This window comes from Vidua chalybeata, chromosome 5, assembly GCF_026979565.1.
Source record: "Vidua chalybeata isolate OUT-0048 chromosome 5, bVidCha1 merged haplotype, whole genome shotgun sequence".
Classification (NCBI taxonomy): domain Eukaryota; kingdom Metazoa; phylum Chordata; class Aves; order Passeriformes; family Viduidae; genus Vidua; species Vidua chalybeata.
Window position 1 is genome coordinate 17,699,939 of NC_071534.1, and position 18,779 is coordinate 17,718,717.

At 40.1% G+C, this 18,779-nt stretch overlaps 2 protein-coding genes and 1 long non-coding RNA gene across 7 annotated transcripts in view; 1 reads left to right on the top strand and 2 right to left on the bottom strand.

The window, feature by feature from the left end:
• Positions 1-869, bottom strand: part of PLBD1 (phospholipase B domain containing 1) — a 36,576-nt gene extending 35,707 nt beyond the window's left edge. Inside the window, exon 1 of the mRNA XM_053943464.1 lies at positions 682-869. Coding sequence (XP_053799439.1) covers positions 682-760 — 79 coding nt within the window. The 5' untranslated portion in view covers positions 761-869. The remainder of the gene's footprint in view (positions 1-681) is intronic.
• Positions 870-959: 90 nt separating this feature from the next.
• On the top strand, positions 960-18,337 carry LOC128788433 (uncharacterized). 5 transcript variants are annotated; one of them, XR_008431074.1, is made up of 7 exons: positions 960-1,046; positions 1,710-1,786; positions 2,082-2,200; positions 7,201-7,338; positions 8,103-8,387; positions 16,284-16,469; positions 18,015-18,337. It is a non-coding gene; the product is annotated as an uncharacterized LOC128788433 (long non-coding RNA). The 5 variants fall into 5 exon arrangements; XR_008431076.1 differs by lacking the exon at positions 7,201-7,338; XR_008431078.1 differs by lacking the exon at positions 2,082-2,200.
• GUCY2C (guanylate cyclase 2C) overlaps positions 3,248-18,779 on the bottom strand; it is a 44,180-nt gene continuing 28,648 nt past the window's right edge. Inside the window, exons 18-27 of the mRNA XM_053943463.1 lie at positions 17,281-17,418; positions 12,893-12,981; positions 12,078-12,169; positions 10,369-10,527; positions 8,802-8,994; positions 8,237-8,411; positions 7,219-7,317; positions 6,355-6,449; positions 5,662-5,738; positions 3,248-3,876 (exon numbers count right to left, since the gene is read on the bottom strand). Of these exons, the coding sequence (XP_053799438.1) occupies positions 3,702-3,876; positions 5,662-5,738; positions 6,355-6,449; positions 7,219-7,317; positions 8,237-8,411; positions 8,802-8,994; positions 10,369-10,527; positions 12,078-12,169; positions 12,893-12,981; positions 17,281-17,418 (1,292 nt within the window). The 3' untranslated portion in view covers positions 3,248-3,701. The remainder of the gene's footprint in view (positions 3,877-5,661; positions 5,739-6,354; positions 6,450-7,218; positions 7,318-8,236; positions 8,412-8,801; positions 8,995-10,368; positions 10,528-12,077; positions 12,170-12,892; positions 12,982-17,280; positions 17,419-18,779) is intronic.

Genomic DNA, 18,779 nt, shown 5'->3' on the forward strand with positions numbered 1-18,779 from the left:
AGATGATCCGTAAGGTCCCTTCCAACTCAAACCGTTCTGGGATTCCGTATGACTCCTGAAGCACAGACCGTGACCTACACCCCACAAGGCAGCACTAAAACTCTGTTAGTCACAAGTTGCAGCCTGCTGTAGGCCACAGCACCACAACGAAGTCTTCATCCTGAACGATTCCCGTGCCCGCATATGACATTGAAAACCAGCTCGGCTGGGAGCTCAAGGCAATTTCCCACTTGTTGGATCCTCAGTTTGATTCCCCGCGCCCCTTCTGGAAACTGGGAGGATGTTTAGAAAGCGCCGGCACCGAACAGCCACGAGGCAGCACGGCCGCGCCGGCCCGGCCGCCGGGCACGAGGTGCTCCCGGAGCAGCCCCTGAGGGGGCCGCAGCCAGCCCGGCCTGCGGGGTCCCGAGGGGAGCGGGGGCCCGGGGGCCTCGCATCCGCGTCCCAGGCAGCACGGGGCGAAGGCGCGGCTGACACAGGCGGGGCGCGGAGCCCGGCGGTACCCCGGGAGAGCGGCGCTGCCTCCGCCGCAGCCGAGACCGGGCCGGGCTACCCCTCCCGACGGCCTGGCAACCCCGCGGCTGGGGGCACTGGCGGCGCAGCCCCGGTGCCTCCTTTCGTCCCCCCCATCTCGGCGAGGGAGCTTCGGCCGGCCACCCCCCGCGCCCAGGCTCGCCTCACCTGCGCGGCCGCCCGCTGCCGCCCACAGGAGGACGAGTGCCCAGCAGCAGTGGCACACATCGCCGCCCACCCGGCCCATGCCGTCGCTCCCCCGCGACTCCTCCGAGCGCCAGGAGGCGGCGGGACTTTAAGAAGTTCCCTCGCTCAGGGCAGGTCTCGCCGCTGCCCCCGCCTCCTCTGGCGCCCGCCCCGGCCGCGGCGCCCCGTGCTGGAGGTGGCCCTGCTGGAGACGGTTGTTCCCCGCACCGGCCGCCGGGATGTGCCCCGGGAGCGGCGGCATCTTTCCTACCCCCATACGGGTTTGGAGACCCCAAGGACTGGCTGAGGTGTGGGAATCACTCCTGGCCGAGGTCCGGCCTCGCAAGGTAGTGAAGGCGAGTCCCCAGGCAGGTGCCTGTGGCGTCCCTGGACTTCCCGAGGGTGATTAACCTTAAAGGGTCGAAGGTTTGCCTGCGAAAAGACACACGATGAGTTGAGCGATGCCTTGTCGAAGTATGCGTTTTGCATCACAGGAAGGGCAGCTTTCAGCCCTGTTGGGAACAGCAACTGCTGTGTGTGTCCCAGCAGAAGAAATGAGGGACAGAACGTTTCCTAGGGTTTACGGATGGAGACAACTTTCCTTGGGGTTTTCCTTTGCACCCGTGATTCAGACCGTTTTGAGGCACTGTGTTTTTGTCTCACCCAGTATTAGGTATTCTGCCATTATCGGAAAAGGGCCATTATTTGGACTTTCAGTAATGTGTTTCAGTAATTGGTTAAGACAGTTTGAATTTGATACCGGTGCCTGTAATAGCCTCATATAACAAGATCACATGCCAACCAGTTCAGGCCAAGTAGCAAGCCTTGGCCCCAAGCCCTGGGTAAGAGCACTGTGTCACCAGGCTGCAGGGATCCTTCCATACCTATCACCACTTTGTTCTGGGCTAGTTTTCACATAGAGAGAAGGAAAAAACAGACATTCAAACCAGAAAACAGGATTTTTTTTTTTTTTTTAATGTAGTCAACATTGATTTTATTGTGGTGTGTAGGTAACAGATACATGCACGGACAGAACCATGTGAAAAAGAAATCTACCAGAAGATGGGTCCATCAACTCATTGCTAAGGTAACTATTTCTCTTCACAAAATTATAAAAAAATTTTTCTCTGAAGAACACTGGAAAGAGAAGGGCTGCTGAAAACTAAGCACTCGTTTTGAAGTAATTTTCTCAATCAATGTCAGCAGACATGTGCTCTAAAATAATTTGTATCTCAGGGGTGTCAAGGAACCCATAAAACTCTTCTTTAAAAAGAGGAGTTAGGTCACTTGTATCACTTCAAAGATCAGAACAGCTCTGCTTGGGGTAATCATAGTGGTCATCTTCAGGCTTGACGAGTCCAGCACTTGTCACTACATTACAGCTACACTTGCTGAGTGTTTCAGCCACAGAAACCAGAATAGCCCAGCAGTGCCCAGTAGTGCAGCAGTCACACCCAGGAACACAGACACAGAGACAAAGCTTGTGGATTGACACTATGAGGTAGGAAATAGCAGACTTTATATTTTTATTGTACTCATACTCTTTTTAATGCATACCAGTTTTAGCACATCAGGGTTTGTTTTTTGTTTTTTTTTTTTTATCCTCATCCCAATGAATGTTTCCATTAGGACACAGAGGATGGTATGGTATTAATGCCAATTTGAGTTTCAGATGGGTTATATATCATGTGAAAGCTGTGGCTGTTTGGTACACACTTTCTGCCATTTGTCTGTATCATGTTCCTGAGTGTAGGAATTTATATTTATTAGGTAAGAGTATAAGCCCTACAGAATCTCATTATTGAATTTTTCCAGTAATCTTTGCACTCCAGATCTGTTTACATCTACGTTGTTCTTTTAATGTGTGTGTGTGTGTGTTCTTACAAAGCCAGCTTCTTTTAGAAAGAAAAAACAGAGGCAACTGGGTTGCTCTCTTTTAATGTTTAGTTGAGCAAAAATACTGTTCAAAACTATAAAATAATGATTTTGCACCAGTTTTATTGTTTGAATACTGACCAATATTTGACAACGGTGAAAGTAGTTCTGCTTTGAAAGCCAACAATGCACAAAAGGCCTTGCAAAAGCAGATGTTCTTCACTCACTAGATGTTATTTCTTCATATGAATGCTGATTTTCTTTTACATGCAGCCCCTGTGCTTTTGTTGCTTTTTAAAGCTGTTTATTAGTACCAGTGCCATGGTGTCAGCTGAAGAATGAGTCATCTGAGTAAAACCTTCTTGACTGTAAAACTGCATCCAAAAGTTGAATTGAAAAGTTCTGAGGTTAAGAAGTCCAGATAATTTTATTTCCTTAATTTCTGTTTCACTTCTGGTTTGGGAGCAGAAGCAGAAGTGGTGAAAAGATATGAAAGTGTCTTGTTTTGCATGAATGAGTTTCATTTTTCAGGCCCAGGAGATTCAGCTAAACTTTACAAATCATACTTTTGGAATAATCTCCCAGTGTAAATAACAGAAGTGTTGTCTCTTGAACAAAGAAAACATGTGAAACACAGAGGAAAACAGCAGAAGAAACAAAACAGCAACATATCCAGGTTTTACATATGATATATTTGATTATATTTTCAAATATATTACGCCAAATCTTTCTTCAAATAAAAATTACAAATTAAATACAACATCTAAAGATCATGGCAAATTAAGGTTTTGCTGTGAATATTTTCAGAAGTAGATTATTGAACAGGCTATCACAGTTAAAAAAAAAAAAAACCTAACTAAAACAAAACCCCCCACTATCTTCCAGACTCAAGTGCAAACCTTTTCATTTACCTCAAGTCATGCTGCATGTGTCCTAACAAAGTCATACAACAATTTCAATGTTACAGTGAAGAGAGGTTTCATTTACTGATAGCAGGTTGGATGGTAAAAAGGACACTTGAAAAGGTGTTTTCTTTTTCCTCTAGTTGTGTCTACAAGCCTCCATCCTCCACATGAAGTTGTCCACAGAGTTGCTGCAGCTTTTTGAGTCATATGAGACATCCAGTTTTAAATATATGTGGTAAAATTCTCTGTGCTGACCAGTTGCAGATATTCCAGGGTATCTGATCGCTGGCTACCTACCCGCGAAAGCTCCTGTGCCTTGGATCCTTCATTTTCCCTTTTCTGAAGACTATTAGTTATCATCTCCGCTAAGTCATCGTGTAACCGCTGCTGATTCTCCCTAAAATAACAGGATGGGGGAAAAAAAATCAGTGATTCACATGTTTTTTGGTGATCTTCATGTCCCTAGAAATTTTTAAACATTTCTATTCCCACGTTTATCTTAATGACATTCACACACTACGGATAAAAACTGTGGGCAGGACCAAAATCCAGTTCTGAATTTAGGAACAGAAGTCAGGATTTTCATGTGAGTTTTCCAGACAGTATGGATCAGTGTCTTTGCACAAGAGGTCTGTAGCTGTGTCATTATTGACCTTAAAAAGTCTTGATCACTTGCACAAAAAGGAAGACACAGATTCAATCCTAAAATAGTTTGTTGCTCTCAACACCATTACTGGCACCAGAACTTTAACTATTCAACTTCAGGTGGCCTTCAGTAATAGAGTTGCCATTGCTTCAGAAATTTCTTCAGTGTATTTGGCTTTTGCTGGAGTACTCCACATATGACAATTTTTAAGGGGCAATCATATATGACAAAGCGAAAACAAAAACATCACTGCGATCCAGATCAACAGGTACTTTCAATAGCTGAATTCCAGAAGATTGCAAATTCAATAATTCTGGTAGTCTCAACATATCATATTAATTTCAAAAAAAGAATTCTGAGTTTACAAAAGAGATGTATCATGAGGTAGTCTTGACAGCATTTCCTGCTCAGCCCAAACTCTTGTACTTTCCATTTAAAAAATAACAAAGCTCATGAGATTCTTTAGCAGATTAAAAATTTGATTATTTCTGTTTTGCAAATGCCCCGAGAAAACCCTCATATTCCACTTAATCTCCTCTTTTCTTTTAGGGAGTAAATGGACAGAGAATTTTATTTGTACAAAGGACACACTGTAAGACTCAAAACTTACAGTACAGTACTTAATGCATTTCAGGACAAGGGATCCCCATGTATCTGGCAAACACCAATTTGCAATACCATTGCTTCAATTTGTAATGAAACACTGTCATTTTAAAGCAGATGGCAACAAATTCCCACTTAGTGAAGAGCAACTGTACACAGGTGTTTAGAGCACAAAGTGAGGAACTTCCACATTTAGTGATTTTGCAGGAAATAAAGAGGTACTCATATCAAAATATACTCAAAAAATGCAACAAGTTATCCTGATTTCAATTTTGCATAGTTGCTCAAAAACATCACTTCCACTGTTGCTATATTTTATTCAATTCTAATGCAAAATGATGGCTCGGTTCCAGAACATCAATCTCATATTTTTTTTTTTATTGTTAACTTCTCTAAATGTTAGAAAGTAAGCGCTTGCTTAATTTCTAAAGGCTTTATTCCTGTGCAGTACTACAGTAACTTTGTCCACCTCTTGTAGCAGAATAGTGCTTGAAATTCTGCAAGTTTCATTCCTCTTACAAATTCCTCCACAAGAGTTCACAGGCACAACAGAGCTGCACACTCAGTTGTGGTTATCCTCTTCCTGTAGTGTGACACAGGTGCCACTAGGACTAAACTTGTGGGAATATTAATGTTTTTCATTTTCCTGTCCATCTCTTGTTCTTATCACATCAGCAACTTGTCCTGTAAGTCTTAAAACCTTTCCAAGGCAAAGAACCTGCTAAACAATTATATAGACAACCTTCAGTGCACACAACAGTCCCATGTAAAGAATATTTACATGTTTATATGCACATACACTATCAAGCCTTAACAACTGAAGGCAAATTCAATGGTATAAAAAAATCCACAAGTGCCAAGGAGGAATAATAAAGGCTAAAGTGCAAAGAATGGGAATTTCTCCTCCCTTTTCACATAAAAAGACCATCTTACACAGAAGGAGGTGTTGGGAGATTGTATTTCTTGTCCTCAGTACCCGTCAACCAGTAGGTAATTTCTGTTCCTCTGCCCTAAATATATATGACAAAGAAGAGAAAGCACAGTTTTGGGATTAGAATGCAATTTCTTGTAGTTAATTTACTTAAATAATACTCTCTTGCATATTGCCATGTTTGCCTTTGCTTATTTTCAGTAACTGATGCTGACAGCAAAGTATTAGAAATTAGATGTGAGAAGAAGAAGAATGGGGCAGATGCAGCTGCACACTCACTTCCTTGTTCCATGACCTGAAACACAAGTCGTGGGAGAGATGAGCTGTGCTGCCTGCCATCAACTCCCAAGGACAGACAAGTAGAATAGATTGAAATAAATGGATCGGTAGATATTGGAGCATTAACAAATTAATACTAGATTCAGCTTCCCTTTCAGCAGATGACTTCACTCTACAGTCTTCTGTTTCACATAGTATGTTTCATTTATTTTCCACAACTTTATGTTGTTTTAATGTATGAGTTAGGGAGCTCTTCATTGCCTACATTGTCTTTATAGAAGTGTCTTCAACCACTAGAGACTGTGATACCAATTTTGATGAGTAATCCTTGTTCCCCACCTGGGCTACTCTCAGCTATACAATGCTTTTTACAATTCCTCTTCTCTGTGTTCATGGTTGCACATGGTAAAGGTTACCTTCAAGTACGTTTCTCCTCTCTCTTCATACTGGAATTGGCAGTCTGTTCTTTTCAGGATGTTAATTGTGGAACCACTTACATGAATCCTTAAAGCTAAAAAAATAAAGAGACAATGAAATCTCAGCCTGGAAACATCTCACATACATTAAGCATATGTGAAAACTGGTGCTATAACAGAAGCTTCTTCAATTGTTATCATCATAAATTCTGAGAGCCAAATTAAATGAGAAGAAATTACACTGCTGTATGAAAACTCTGACTGCACTACAGAGCATATCCAGGCAGGAATAGCTGGTACAGCCCTTGATCTGAAATACAGATGACAATGGTATCTGTAGTAGTTAGATGTCAAAAGGGAAAAGAATAATTGTGAGTGACCTATATAGAGAGAATGCTCATGTGAAGACACTGGCCAGAAGGAGGAAAAACTGGCTCTTGCCACAGTTCCATAATGGTGAAGTTGATGACCTTATTGCTTCAACTTAAAATAGAGAGTCAGTATATTTACATAACAAAGCTGTAATACAATTCTAGGTCAAACTAAAATCTATGGTTCGTAGAGTAAAATCAAATTCCAGACACATAAGTATCATATCTTCCAGAGGAACTCAGGCAGTGAACCAGCCTAAAACTCCCTGTTACCAGCACTGAAGCATGAACAGGGAACAACTCTTCATTGCCCAGTGAAGTGCCCACTGTCACTTTGGACAATTAAATAATTGGTAATCAAAACAAATATGGCTTCTTTAAAACTTCTGCAAGCTGATAATATATTGTTCTCAGCTGAAAACAGACACTTCAGTCACAAACTAACCAATAGCCTTTGGTCCTGTTACACTGACAGCTAAAATTAAATCCTTACGCAAGCCTGTGGATTCCATCCGTGAAGCTGTGTTTACTGTATCTCCAAACAAACAGTAACGAGGCATTTTTATTCCAACCACACCAGCTGCACATGGACCTGGAAATGGGATGCAGAGAGGTAAAAGGGTGAATCAAGAAACTTTATTTATTTGGCAGGTGTCTCATTGCTGCAAAGCAGTGCAGTGCCTGAGGGAACTCTGCATTCCTCACCAATGGCAATACTTTCTACCTCACTTCCCACAGTATCTTGTGGTCTCCCACCACAAACAAAGCCTCGTTCCGTTATTCTTGCATAATCCAATAATATAATAAAAAGGACACAGCTGCACAGTGTTAATTGTATTTAAGCAGAATTTCTGTGCAGACAAAAAAAGTACATTTATTAACTGTCAGGTTTGGAAGCAAGAGAAAAATAGAATAAGCTTCATTTTGCAAGGGTGAATAGTAACGCCTCAAGAGGCTTCCCAGTGCCTCAGTTACTTTCTCTCATGTGTTCCTCCCCTGGCAGCTGGTGTTGATGTGGTTGAGGAATTTCCTAAAGTTGTTGCACTATCTGGAGTTCCCCTTTGACAAAAAGTATTTTTATAGATAAATTAAAACATTAAGTCCCACAGACTCAAAAAAAGTTTTACCTCCAAAAGCACAAAACAGAGGTTTGCATTTTTTGCCTGGATAAGCGCTGCTGGCCATGACTGATCTCTGCTTCAGTCAGAGAGAAATAATCTGTGAAGGCTTATTTGATACAACTGGTTTAACCACACCAGAAACGGTGGCTGTTGCTCATACTAGCTACTGACTTAGCCTGTCAATTAATGGGTATGGGCTATTTCGCAGCAGCAGGAGCAAAACAGTGACTTATTTACTCTGTTACTCTTCCTCTAGGAACATTTTTTTCAACCTGATTCTTCATGAGGAGGGCAATTGTGCGTGGTGTATTACCAGACCTTGTATGGGTGTTAATTCTCTGCGAAACCAGGCAACAACATTGTCACTGTTGATCTAGCATTACTGTGTACCAGAGTGAATTCCAATGCGAATCCAAACAGGCAGCCCTGGCAGATGTCTCAGTTCAAAAGATCCCATGAAGCTGAGGATGTCCAGAGCCATCATGGAGATGTCCACTGCATGCCGGTTGCCATTCCTCTTTGGTAAACCACTCACCACCATGTAAGCATCACCAATGGTCTCCACCTGTGCAAATAAAATCAGAACTCACTATTTCCAGACATAGAAAAGTACATCTTTAGTTAAAAGCAGAAAGATTTTATCAGATCTTCTTGTTCATGACTAAACATTTCTTCCCCTGAGAACAGGATTTTTTTAGTTTAAGGTAGCTGATATCACTTGGATATATGAGTGTTTATAACTGTACCCAGCATTCCAATTAATGAATGTCTGACCACCTGCTGTAGGAAATTTGGTATAAGTAGGCACAGTGAAAGCATATTTAAATGAAGTAATCCTGACCTATTTTTCTCTCTTTTGCTTTGCTTAGAAGGCAGATTCCCAAATCCACCACATCATGCAATTTGATTTGTGTGTCCACTGGTTGTAAATGAGCAGAAGTACAGAGCTAATCACCTTGTAAACATCATGATGGTCAAGAATGTGGTCAAAATTCTTGTAGATATCGTTGAGCATATCTACCACCTCCATAGGGGTGCTGTATTTGCAGAGCGTGGTGAAGCCAACAATGTCACTGAAGTAGATAGTGACTTCTTCAAACAGCTCTGGCTCTACCAGGCCAGTCTCCTTCAAAGACTTTACTACTGGCCTGTGGAAATAGAGAAGGCAGGAATACAGATGACTAGGGTTTACTATTAAAGGTATTTTTTCATGCAACCCAGTCGCAGTATTGCTTTCTGTGTAGGAAACTGAAAACTGCCATTGTAATCACATTTTAGATGCCATAATGCCTTTAAGCCAGGGACCTCAAAGCACTTACTAATGGTAATTAATGCACTACAGCCTTTCAAACTCCAAGTGTGTGAATAGCCACGAGGAAACTGTGACAGAGGCAACTGAGCTTCTTGGTTAAGGTCAGAAACAGGGATATTGAGTCACATTTAAAACTGAAATTCTGAACTTCTTTACATGTAGACCTACATTCTACCCATACAATAAGTAAGAACAGAAATATTTTTCTGTTTTCCCAGCACAGAGGTAATTTCATTATAATAATTACATCAACTCATCCTGATTTCAGATGAGGTATCTTAGTCTGGTAATTTATGGAAGAAAAATTCAATACCATGATAGTCAATGTCTATTCAAGAGGGACCTTCTTTTTCTTGCAATTCTAAATCCAGGGAAATATCTGTTCCTAGTGGTGATATTAAAAGAGAAGAAATGAAAGAGACCCAGAAAATTACTGGTTTTGCACAATGCTGTGTTCTATCTACAATGAAATGGTAACAGAGTGGTAGGAACAACAAAGAGTGGAAGGAGACATGAATTCTTTGTTGCACTGTCTATACAGCCAGATCATTCCTGATTTCCCCCAAAACTGGACCGAACACACACTTTTTTTTCCTTTTTTTCCCCCTTTTTTTTTTGGTGATGAGTCATAAAATCAATAACCTGACTACTGAAATACCCTTGAAACTAGTAATGACATACCAGGATAGTTTTACTATTCCAAATATGTGCAATACCAAAATTACTGGTATTGCCAATGTCAATAATACTTATCCTATAGCATACTCTTAAGAATCCATCTAACCCAGTATGGCCCAGCCAACCTCAGGCCCTCTCTTGCATTGCTAAATCCCAGCCTGAAGTTAGACTCCATTCTTCAGATGAAGGCACTCCTTCTAACCAGCAAGGTGCTAGAGCAGAGTAGAGCTCTGTGATGTGGGATCACTGTAGATCTGTGATCCCTGGAAGGCAGTGAAAGAGAGGCTTGTGCTGGAAAGGAGGATCCTGTGCATGAAGAAATGTTGAGCAAGATAATGGGTCCCAATACAATCTTGGCATGAAACTCTACCATAAGGTGGAGAGCTCAGGGACAGCTGTTTCTTCTTTCTTTCCTCATAGGACTAGATTAGATGGGAAGAAAATAGAACATGAACATTAATCCTATCCCCTACTCTGCAATAATCGGGTGTATGTAAATAAAATGCCAGCGAAAATCCTCTTGGCCAGTTACCTTGGAAGTAACATGAAATTAAGCCTGTCTGCTCTGTCTCTCTCTGCTTTGTACAGCTCTGTCCTTTCCTCCACCAGGTGTTCCAAGTTCCGGGAGTACAGCTGTAGACGCCGGATCAGGGTATCCATGTAGGTTTCATTGGTCTGGCCATGGAAGTTACTGTAAATAACAGAATTACACAGGAGTCAAGAAGAAAGACTGATAGATGGACGTTGTTGAGAGAAGCTAAAAGGAGGCCAAAAAGCAGCAGCAGAAAACTTCTCTAGTGTTTGACTTCCCTGTAGTTAAAATGCAAATTGCCTCAAGTGCATCATTCTTTTGCTTGCTTGGAAGCTGTAGATGAATTGAAAGTCTCTAATCCACGCTTGTCAGTTGTAGCTGGTAATTCTTAACGCACCCTTCAATCACCTAACCCTGCTAATATTGTCAATTCCAGATTACCTTGGGTAACCCAGGAACATTCATTTATTAAAAGTAACTGAGAAGCTCAGATTCTGAGAGAAAGCTAAAAAATGGTAGGTAGAAAATTGCACATAATGCTTAGATGGGGACTTCAGCAGAAGAATTAAGACAATCTGGGGCTGTCTGTTTAGAAGACGGAAGAATACAGTGGAACAATGAACAGCCCCAGGGCTAATTTTACTCACAAAATCCTGCTGACTTAAGCCTACTAACCCCTGGAAGCAGAAGTGTGGTAACATGAGCCACTCAAACCCCTGTTTGTCTGGGCAGCCTGCACTCACCAAAGCAGGCTGAAAGTAATTGGGACCAGGCTGACTGGAAGGGCCAGGTTAGTATTGTATCCAACAGGACTTCAAAATCACTCTTACTTTAAACAAATTTTGTATCAGGGATTCATCATCTTAGACCCACCCATATTGCATGTGACAAGTGGCACCCTCTTTGCTTTTGCAGCATGGAGGCTTAGGAGCTGAACCAGGGGACCTTTATATTCAGCTGCAGAAAGGTTATTCAGCTGATACATTGTTATGCATAGTACAGCTGTCCTGCCCACGTAAAGTGTAAAATGGTGCTATTGGGGTTTGTTGATCAGGAGAGCCTTAAAAACTGGGGAGCAATGTACCAGGAGAAGTGATTAAAAGCTCACGGTATGGTCATTGGAATAATTAATTCAGACCAAATTCTTCTGGAACAATGCAGCATTGTCCAGGTGAAAGGCCTGTGTAACCCCACAGGGTTTATCCAGCTATGACCCTTATTATTTTCCCACAACGTTTTACAACCAAAGCCCTGTAATTAATACGTCTTGTGAGTTACAACTCAGCATTTCTAGTCAGCTTAATTTGGGACCATCCAAACTTTCACATCATCATTCAAATATCTATGTGCATTCATTTACCAAAACTGAGATGAGTCACTATCCAACTCTTGACTAGAGACAGGAAGGGAATAACTTGATTGGTTTAAATCCCTAATTATCCAGCTTCCTACTTTCATAATGTACCAATCTGAAGTATGGTGATCATCTCAACCTCACTCAGCTAGGAAATTATACACAGGTGTATGTATACATAACATATGCACATGCTCACCTACTTTTCTGCCAAAGAGTAAAAGAGGACCTAAGTGAAGACACTAGCATTTTCCACTGACTGAATCATAATCACATCAATTTAAACACTTAAAAATATGAGCTTTCTAATAGAGGAGGAGTGTGGAGCTTCTTAAAAAAAGCCCCTGCTACCCACCTGAATATTTTAGCCAGAGTACTCTCAATTTTCTTAAAGTCAGGCCTTTTCTCTGGATCTTCCTCCCAGCAGCTTTTCACTAGTGTATATACCTTCAAACAAAAATTCAAGGAAAAGTCTACCTGAGTAATGGATATAGACAGAGAGTAGTGCTAAACAGCACTAGTTCATTGGGAAATTTCTGGTTACTCTTGACTAGCAACATATTCAATTGTGTGACTAACTGTCTTGAACCTATGCTTAGAACACTCATTGCAGGCATCTCAACTCTGTGATGACTAGTGTAATGATCTTAACTTGAATTTGCAATACAGAAATGAAAGGCAAGTAAATGGATCCAGTCTTGCAGACTGATGTCAGACACAGTTACTGACATGGTGGTAAATGCTGTGGTAATTATATTTCCAATATCCCATGTTTGGGATTTTTCTGAAACTGGTGATTCAGCCAAAAAGAATGGGGCTGATTCTGAATATGTGAATATCTACAATACAGACATTTTCACCCATGCAAGAAGCCATAGGGGCTTATACCAGTGAAGAGAGGTATACTTAAGGAGCAATTAATCCAATCTCAAGGATATCTAAAATAGGTCAGAAGAGTGGCACCATAACTGTCTGTTTCTTCACAGTGAAATAATTTCTGTGACTCGTATTTCAAATTTCTACTAGAAACTATAGAATGCAATTTCTTCCCACAAATTAGGGCATTTGGCATAAAATGCATAGCTTCCACCTTCCCATGATCATAGGCTTTAGTTTGGCCAGGACTTCCACTCTTCACCCAGAAAATGGCTTCGTTAATTATTAGCTTACTTCCATTTGTCTTTCTCCCACTGTTTCCAAGGTCAGGTCTGGTCGGAAAGGCTTTACTCCTTTGCCACTCTCCACTCTGTAAAGTTTCTCTAGTACATGAAAAAGATCAAAGTTTTAGACAAAAAAGCATAAGAAGGACATTTATTGTCTATAGCAGTCTATGATGCTACAAGGTACTGTACAAACAGAAGTCTTGACAACAGTTCCCTCATTTTGATGTGAATTTCAACTTTGGAGCTTTTCTAAATATATGGCACAAGACCAAAACAGGTTGGCTTGAAGGTCCCTAAAAGCAAAATGAATAGAAATGTACATTTCTATTCATTTCTGTCTGTAAGTAAATACAGACAGTATATATACTTACAGACAGACAGTAGACACAGTTATGGCATCTTCCCAAATGAATGTTGGGCATTATTAGTGTGCCTCTCAGCATGAAGTATAATTATAGTAAAAAACAATGTGAAAAGCCCATTGCAACTTGATCAAAAGTGTGGAGACATACGCCGCTCATTAAAGCAGTTCAAATCATCCTGCAGATGCTTAACCTCCTTAAAACTAAGCTATTAATATAAATGGGTTAAAAGCATTGCATTTGTTAACTCATTTGTACTCCTAGTCATTAAACCCATTCTATGAAAGTTATTTGGACTCTGAATACATAAAAATAAGGCTGCATTTGCACAACTCAATTTAAGCACAGTATGAGAGAGCTAAAGCAAAATATTTTCCTTTGTCTTTCTCCTGCAGACTTCAAGAATTTGAGGGAAGGCCGGTGTTTAAAAAAGAGATGTAATTTTTTATCTCTAGAGTAAAGGGAAATTGAAAGGGATCTGTGAATCAGAACAGATTATTTATATTAATAATGTCTGATTATATTTGGGATACAATTTTACTGAAGGAAGAATATAATGACATGAGGAAGATTTGTAATTACACTGGTCAAGTAGTTTAGATGCCTAAACATCCCCAATGTGCATGATCACCCCAAAATGATATAACAGCTTCCAGCTTTTTGGTTCAGAAACTACAGACTAAAGAAGGAGCAGGAAACTTGAGTCTCCCAAATGCTATAGAGTGGAGAAGCTGCTGAGAAATCTTCTGTGGGCTGAGAAACAAGAAAATCTGTGTAGGACTCATGAATGCAGGAAAAATGTGCTGGATTTCTATGCTTGGACACACACCTGAGAGAGGAAGTAACAGCACCTATGAGCAATATTGCAATTAGTCAGTGACAGAAAGTAGTGGAACAAGGAGGCAGCTTGAATTGAGCGTTGGTACGTGGCAAGATTTCACAGTCTTGAGCAGTGAATGAGGTGTTTCTGCAGAAGAGTGGAGTAACCAGATGGGGAACAGCTTCTTGCAGAGATGTCAGTGAAGAGGACTATGACCTACTTACTTCTACACATTAGAAATCCAGTTCTGTATACCTGTCATGGGACTTCTCTCTCATTAGCAGCAATATTATTGTACATTAAGTTGATTGATACATATTTTCATGTTGAGAAAATTGGCTGAGTAACTGAAAGAAGAATTTAATTTTTCTAAGTTGGTGGATGGAGCTCAGGTATGGGGTTTTTTAAATAAGTCTTTTAAAGTCTGAACACAGCCTTGCTGCTGTCATTTAAGCCTGGAGAAGAAGTTGTATCAGTTATCCTGAAAAATCAATATCATGTCTTCTAGCAGAGACTAACTTCTGATAGCCTAGCCATTGAAAGAGTTTCTCTCGTGACTTAAAAACCAAATTAATCTAACATACAACAGGGACGTTTCTTTGTCCACTACCACTGACTCTAATTTGGTACTTTGCCCCCTCTTTATATCTTGGACATTTGTAAATTAATGGTCACCCCAAGTTTAAGCTACTGTCTTCCAAAGTTAGATGATGCCACAAGCAAAATACAGAAGTGTTTGAATAAGTGTGGTTCACTGTCTTGCTCATCTTGGCTAATGAATTAACCAGGCATTTAAATGAGGAGGCACTTCAGCAATATGTAATAAAACTAATTCCTTTCTGTTATATGAAATTTGATGAACTGATGAACACATTTTACTCAACTTTCATTAACAAAAGTCAAGAATAATACCAGAAGCCATTAGACCAGCAATATGTATCTTAGACATATAATAATGCTTTTATGGAAAAAAGGTTTTGTGGAAAAAACAATCTCCTCAGTGAATGGAAAATGTAAAATTTCATCTGAAATTTACAAAGCAGATTATTTTTTTAAGTTACAGTGGACCTAGATTTAGCAAAGAGATTTCACACCTAATAAATTTATTGTAGTCTCACCTCACGTGCTAATACATAACCATCTCCAGCAACATCACTTAGGTGCTGTTAGGTACCTTGCTTAGGTGCTACAAAATCTTTAAATTCCATGGATTTCCCTCTTGCTGTTAATCTTTCAAGACAAGATTACTCTCTTGAAAGGGACAGTCCTTCGAAAAGGACAGAATACAGCATTAAGATACAAGTCAAAGATAAAACAAGGAACCAGGTTTTGGCTAGGACAGCCAGGGTCAAAGAGCAGTGAGGATGCCACCACATCTCAGAAAAGCAAAGAAACACTATGTCTGAGGCTAACTTAATACCATTAACACAGCACAGAAAGACTGCAAATGCTCAACAAGCCATTAAAAGAATGTAGTTTGCTATAGGATTTGCTTTACAAGTCAAAATGAGCAAGGTAGGGCATTGCACTTTCCTTTCTCCATGTTGGCAATATTTGTAAAATTCTTGCATTCATAAGAATTGTGCCTGCCTCTTCCCAAGAAATAGGAATAGAAAGGCTTTATTTTCTCTACCTTTAATTAAGCATGGGATCCTGAAGAGTTTGGTTTAAGGAGAACACCCATTTCTAATCTCCATTAGATCTACATTTATATTATAGAGTTGGTGATGTCAAAAACTGTGTTTCCCCAAATATGAACACAGATTTGTTATAATGTAGGATGATGAACATGCCCCAGAAATTATTCTCAAATGTGACACAGTAAAAGGGCTATTAGTCTGTCGAGCTGCTGCTCTAGATGTTTTAACAAATGTGAGGCGGATCTAATAGAATGACTCAGAGGTAAAGGCTATGTCTAAATTTGTTGTTAGTAACTGTTGTTAGTCACTAGGAAAATCCCAAACCCACACGTTTCTCTGGCAGTTTTAGGATATAATAATGCCTGGATTCTGGGAATTGGGATTGACTGGGCTGGATAGGGGTGGATATTGTCCCGGTTTTAGCTAGGGTAGTTAATTTCTTCTCAGAAACTGTTAGGGTGTTGTGGTTTTATTTTGGAATAAGAATGGTAACACACTAATGTTTTGGTATTTTGCTAAGCTGTATTTATCCTAAATCAAGGACTTTTTTTTTTTTTTTTTTTAAACTTGTTTCAGGTCCCCTGCCAGTGAGGAGGTACACTAAAGAAACTAGGAGACAGCATAGCTGGGACAGGTGACCCAGACTAACCAAACGGATATTCCACACCAAAGAACATCATGCCTGGCATATAAACTGGGGGAAGTTACCTGGGAAGGAGGATTATATGTGTTCGGGAAGGGGAGTCTGGTATCAGTCAGCAGGTACTGAGTAATTTCATTGTTCATCATTTGTTTTTCCCTTTTTATTATCATTAGTACTATAATTTATCATTAATATTGTATTTTCCTTTATTTTCAATTATTTAACTGTTCTTATCTCAACATATATTTTACTTTGATTCTCCTTCTCACTCCACCAAGGAGAAGGACAGTAGAGAGGGAGGGTTGAGCAAGCAGCTGCATGGTGCTTAATTCCCAGCTGGGCTTAAAACCACAACAGCTACTCGAAAACCATGTCACAAAATGCACAATACAGGGTTTAATAGATGCCCTACAGGAGGAGATGATTTTTCTGACAGAAGTTAAATTGCTAAAGTTAATTATAACCAGCTTGAATGAAGTCTGAATTGCCAGTTTTTAAATGCCAACTGTTCTTGTGTCATGCAGCTGAGTTTTTGTTTTTCTGTGTTGACAATGCTGATTTATGCTGCCTAAAATAAATGGCATATTACATGTTGTTTACAAGTCAAAATAGAAAAACCTTTGAGGCCTTTAAATGTTACAGTAACTCCGGACAGCATTGTATAATGTTAACTTCTGTAATGCTGTGCTCCAGGTGAGAAGGGAAGAGAAAGGGCAAGAAAACTCAATGCAAACTTTATTTACAGAAGTAGGGACACTTGCCCCCACAGTGAGATCCTTCAAACAGGTTCTTCATTCAGCACACAGAGAAAGGAGCAGCTGTTCAAACAGTTATCATAGACAGTGCCTTTCACAAAACATGGAGAATAGGCCAGTTACAGCTACAACCATCCCAGAAGGGATGCAATAGAGGAGAAATCTGTGGAATTACCTCTGTTGTCCCAGCAGTGTCTGGTGTAGAACGTCTCTCTGCGTAGGATGATTTCTTGGGCAATGATCCCATAGCCGTATACATCACCCTTCTGAGATACATCAGCATGCCGGAGATGCTCAGGAGCTGTCCACAGGTCTGAAGATACAGACGCAATGTGGGATGATGTAAAGGGGAAAGGAGAGAAGTAATTGCAGAAAGGGTGGTCCTTCTCAGACCATCCACTGGCTATAATGATATTTCCTTTTACTCTTTTCATATCTAATCCAGAGCCCACTGGTATTGTGTATTTCCTACTTTAGCATTTTTCTTGAGAAGCGGACATCAATACAGGTTAGATAAACCTCTGATGTAGTTTTTAATTTTCTGGGATTTGCTGACCCTGCTACTTTCCACTGTAGATGCAGACTCTAACAGCTTCAGAAAAGTTATGTTTATTGGCAATGAACTTGCTTTTCTTAGCTACATTTCAAAGGCTTAGAAATAGCCTATGTATCTGGGTAAGACCAAGGAATGCCAGTGCTATACTAAAAAAGCCCTAAGCCATAGATTATTGAGCTAGGAGATGCAAGGAGTTTTTATACACAATGTCTGATAAGAAGACTGCAATATTTCCCAATGACTTTGATATCATGAAGCTAATGAAATAATTTTCAAGTGCTTTTGAGCCTGACATAATATTACCTGCTCATAACTACTTGCTTTCTACAGAAATTATTAATCTCTATTTCTAGTACAACGAGCACCATTGTACCTCAAAACCAGAATTCTGCCATGGTACAACAGCTGTGATATGCTGGTGACATACCATAACAGAGACCTGAACACAGTGACCCTGAAGACAGTGTTATGATATTAGGCTGTAACATCCAGCCACAATGAATCTGTGGATCTCTTGTGAAACACTGAGTTTTCATCAAGGACATAGACTGAGTAGACAGAAATTTTGAGTCTGCTTACAAGCAATAAAACAAAATAAATACATTACAATGTAATAATAATATAAAATTAAATCTAAAATTTGTGAAATGAAGAATGAATAGAACATTTATGTTCAGTGAATTTTTCCTAGTCCTTTTTTATGTTCTTATTGCTACTCTTGAGTATGTTTGTGTCTTAATGTAAAAATTTTCTCCAAACTGGTTGCAACCAGTTTCTTTTCAGGTCATATGCTGCAGTGACAGCACAGTGCTGTGCTTATTATATCCCAAGCTCTACCCTATAGATTCATATGGGCTCATCTTTTCACTCCAGATCAAGTAAGAACGAAAAGATGAGTAGAAAGGAGTGTTCTATTTTACAGAAATAGTCTATGAATGTGAGGTGAATAGAAAATATAGAGAAAAGCTATTGATATTATTTCAATCTGGTTGAACATGTATTATGAGATTCCTAACTAAAGGATAAGAAACAGAGTTGTCATTGCCTATCAATATGGATTTTTTCAAGGATTATCAGAGTCATGTCTGTTACTGTTTAAATGGTATCACAGAGCACGA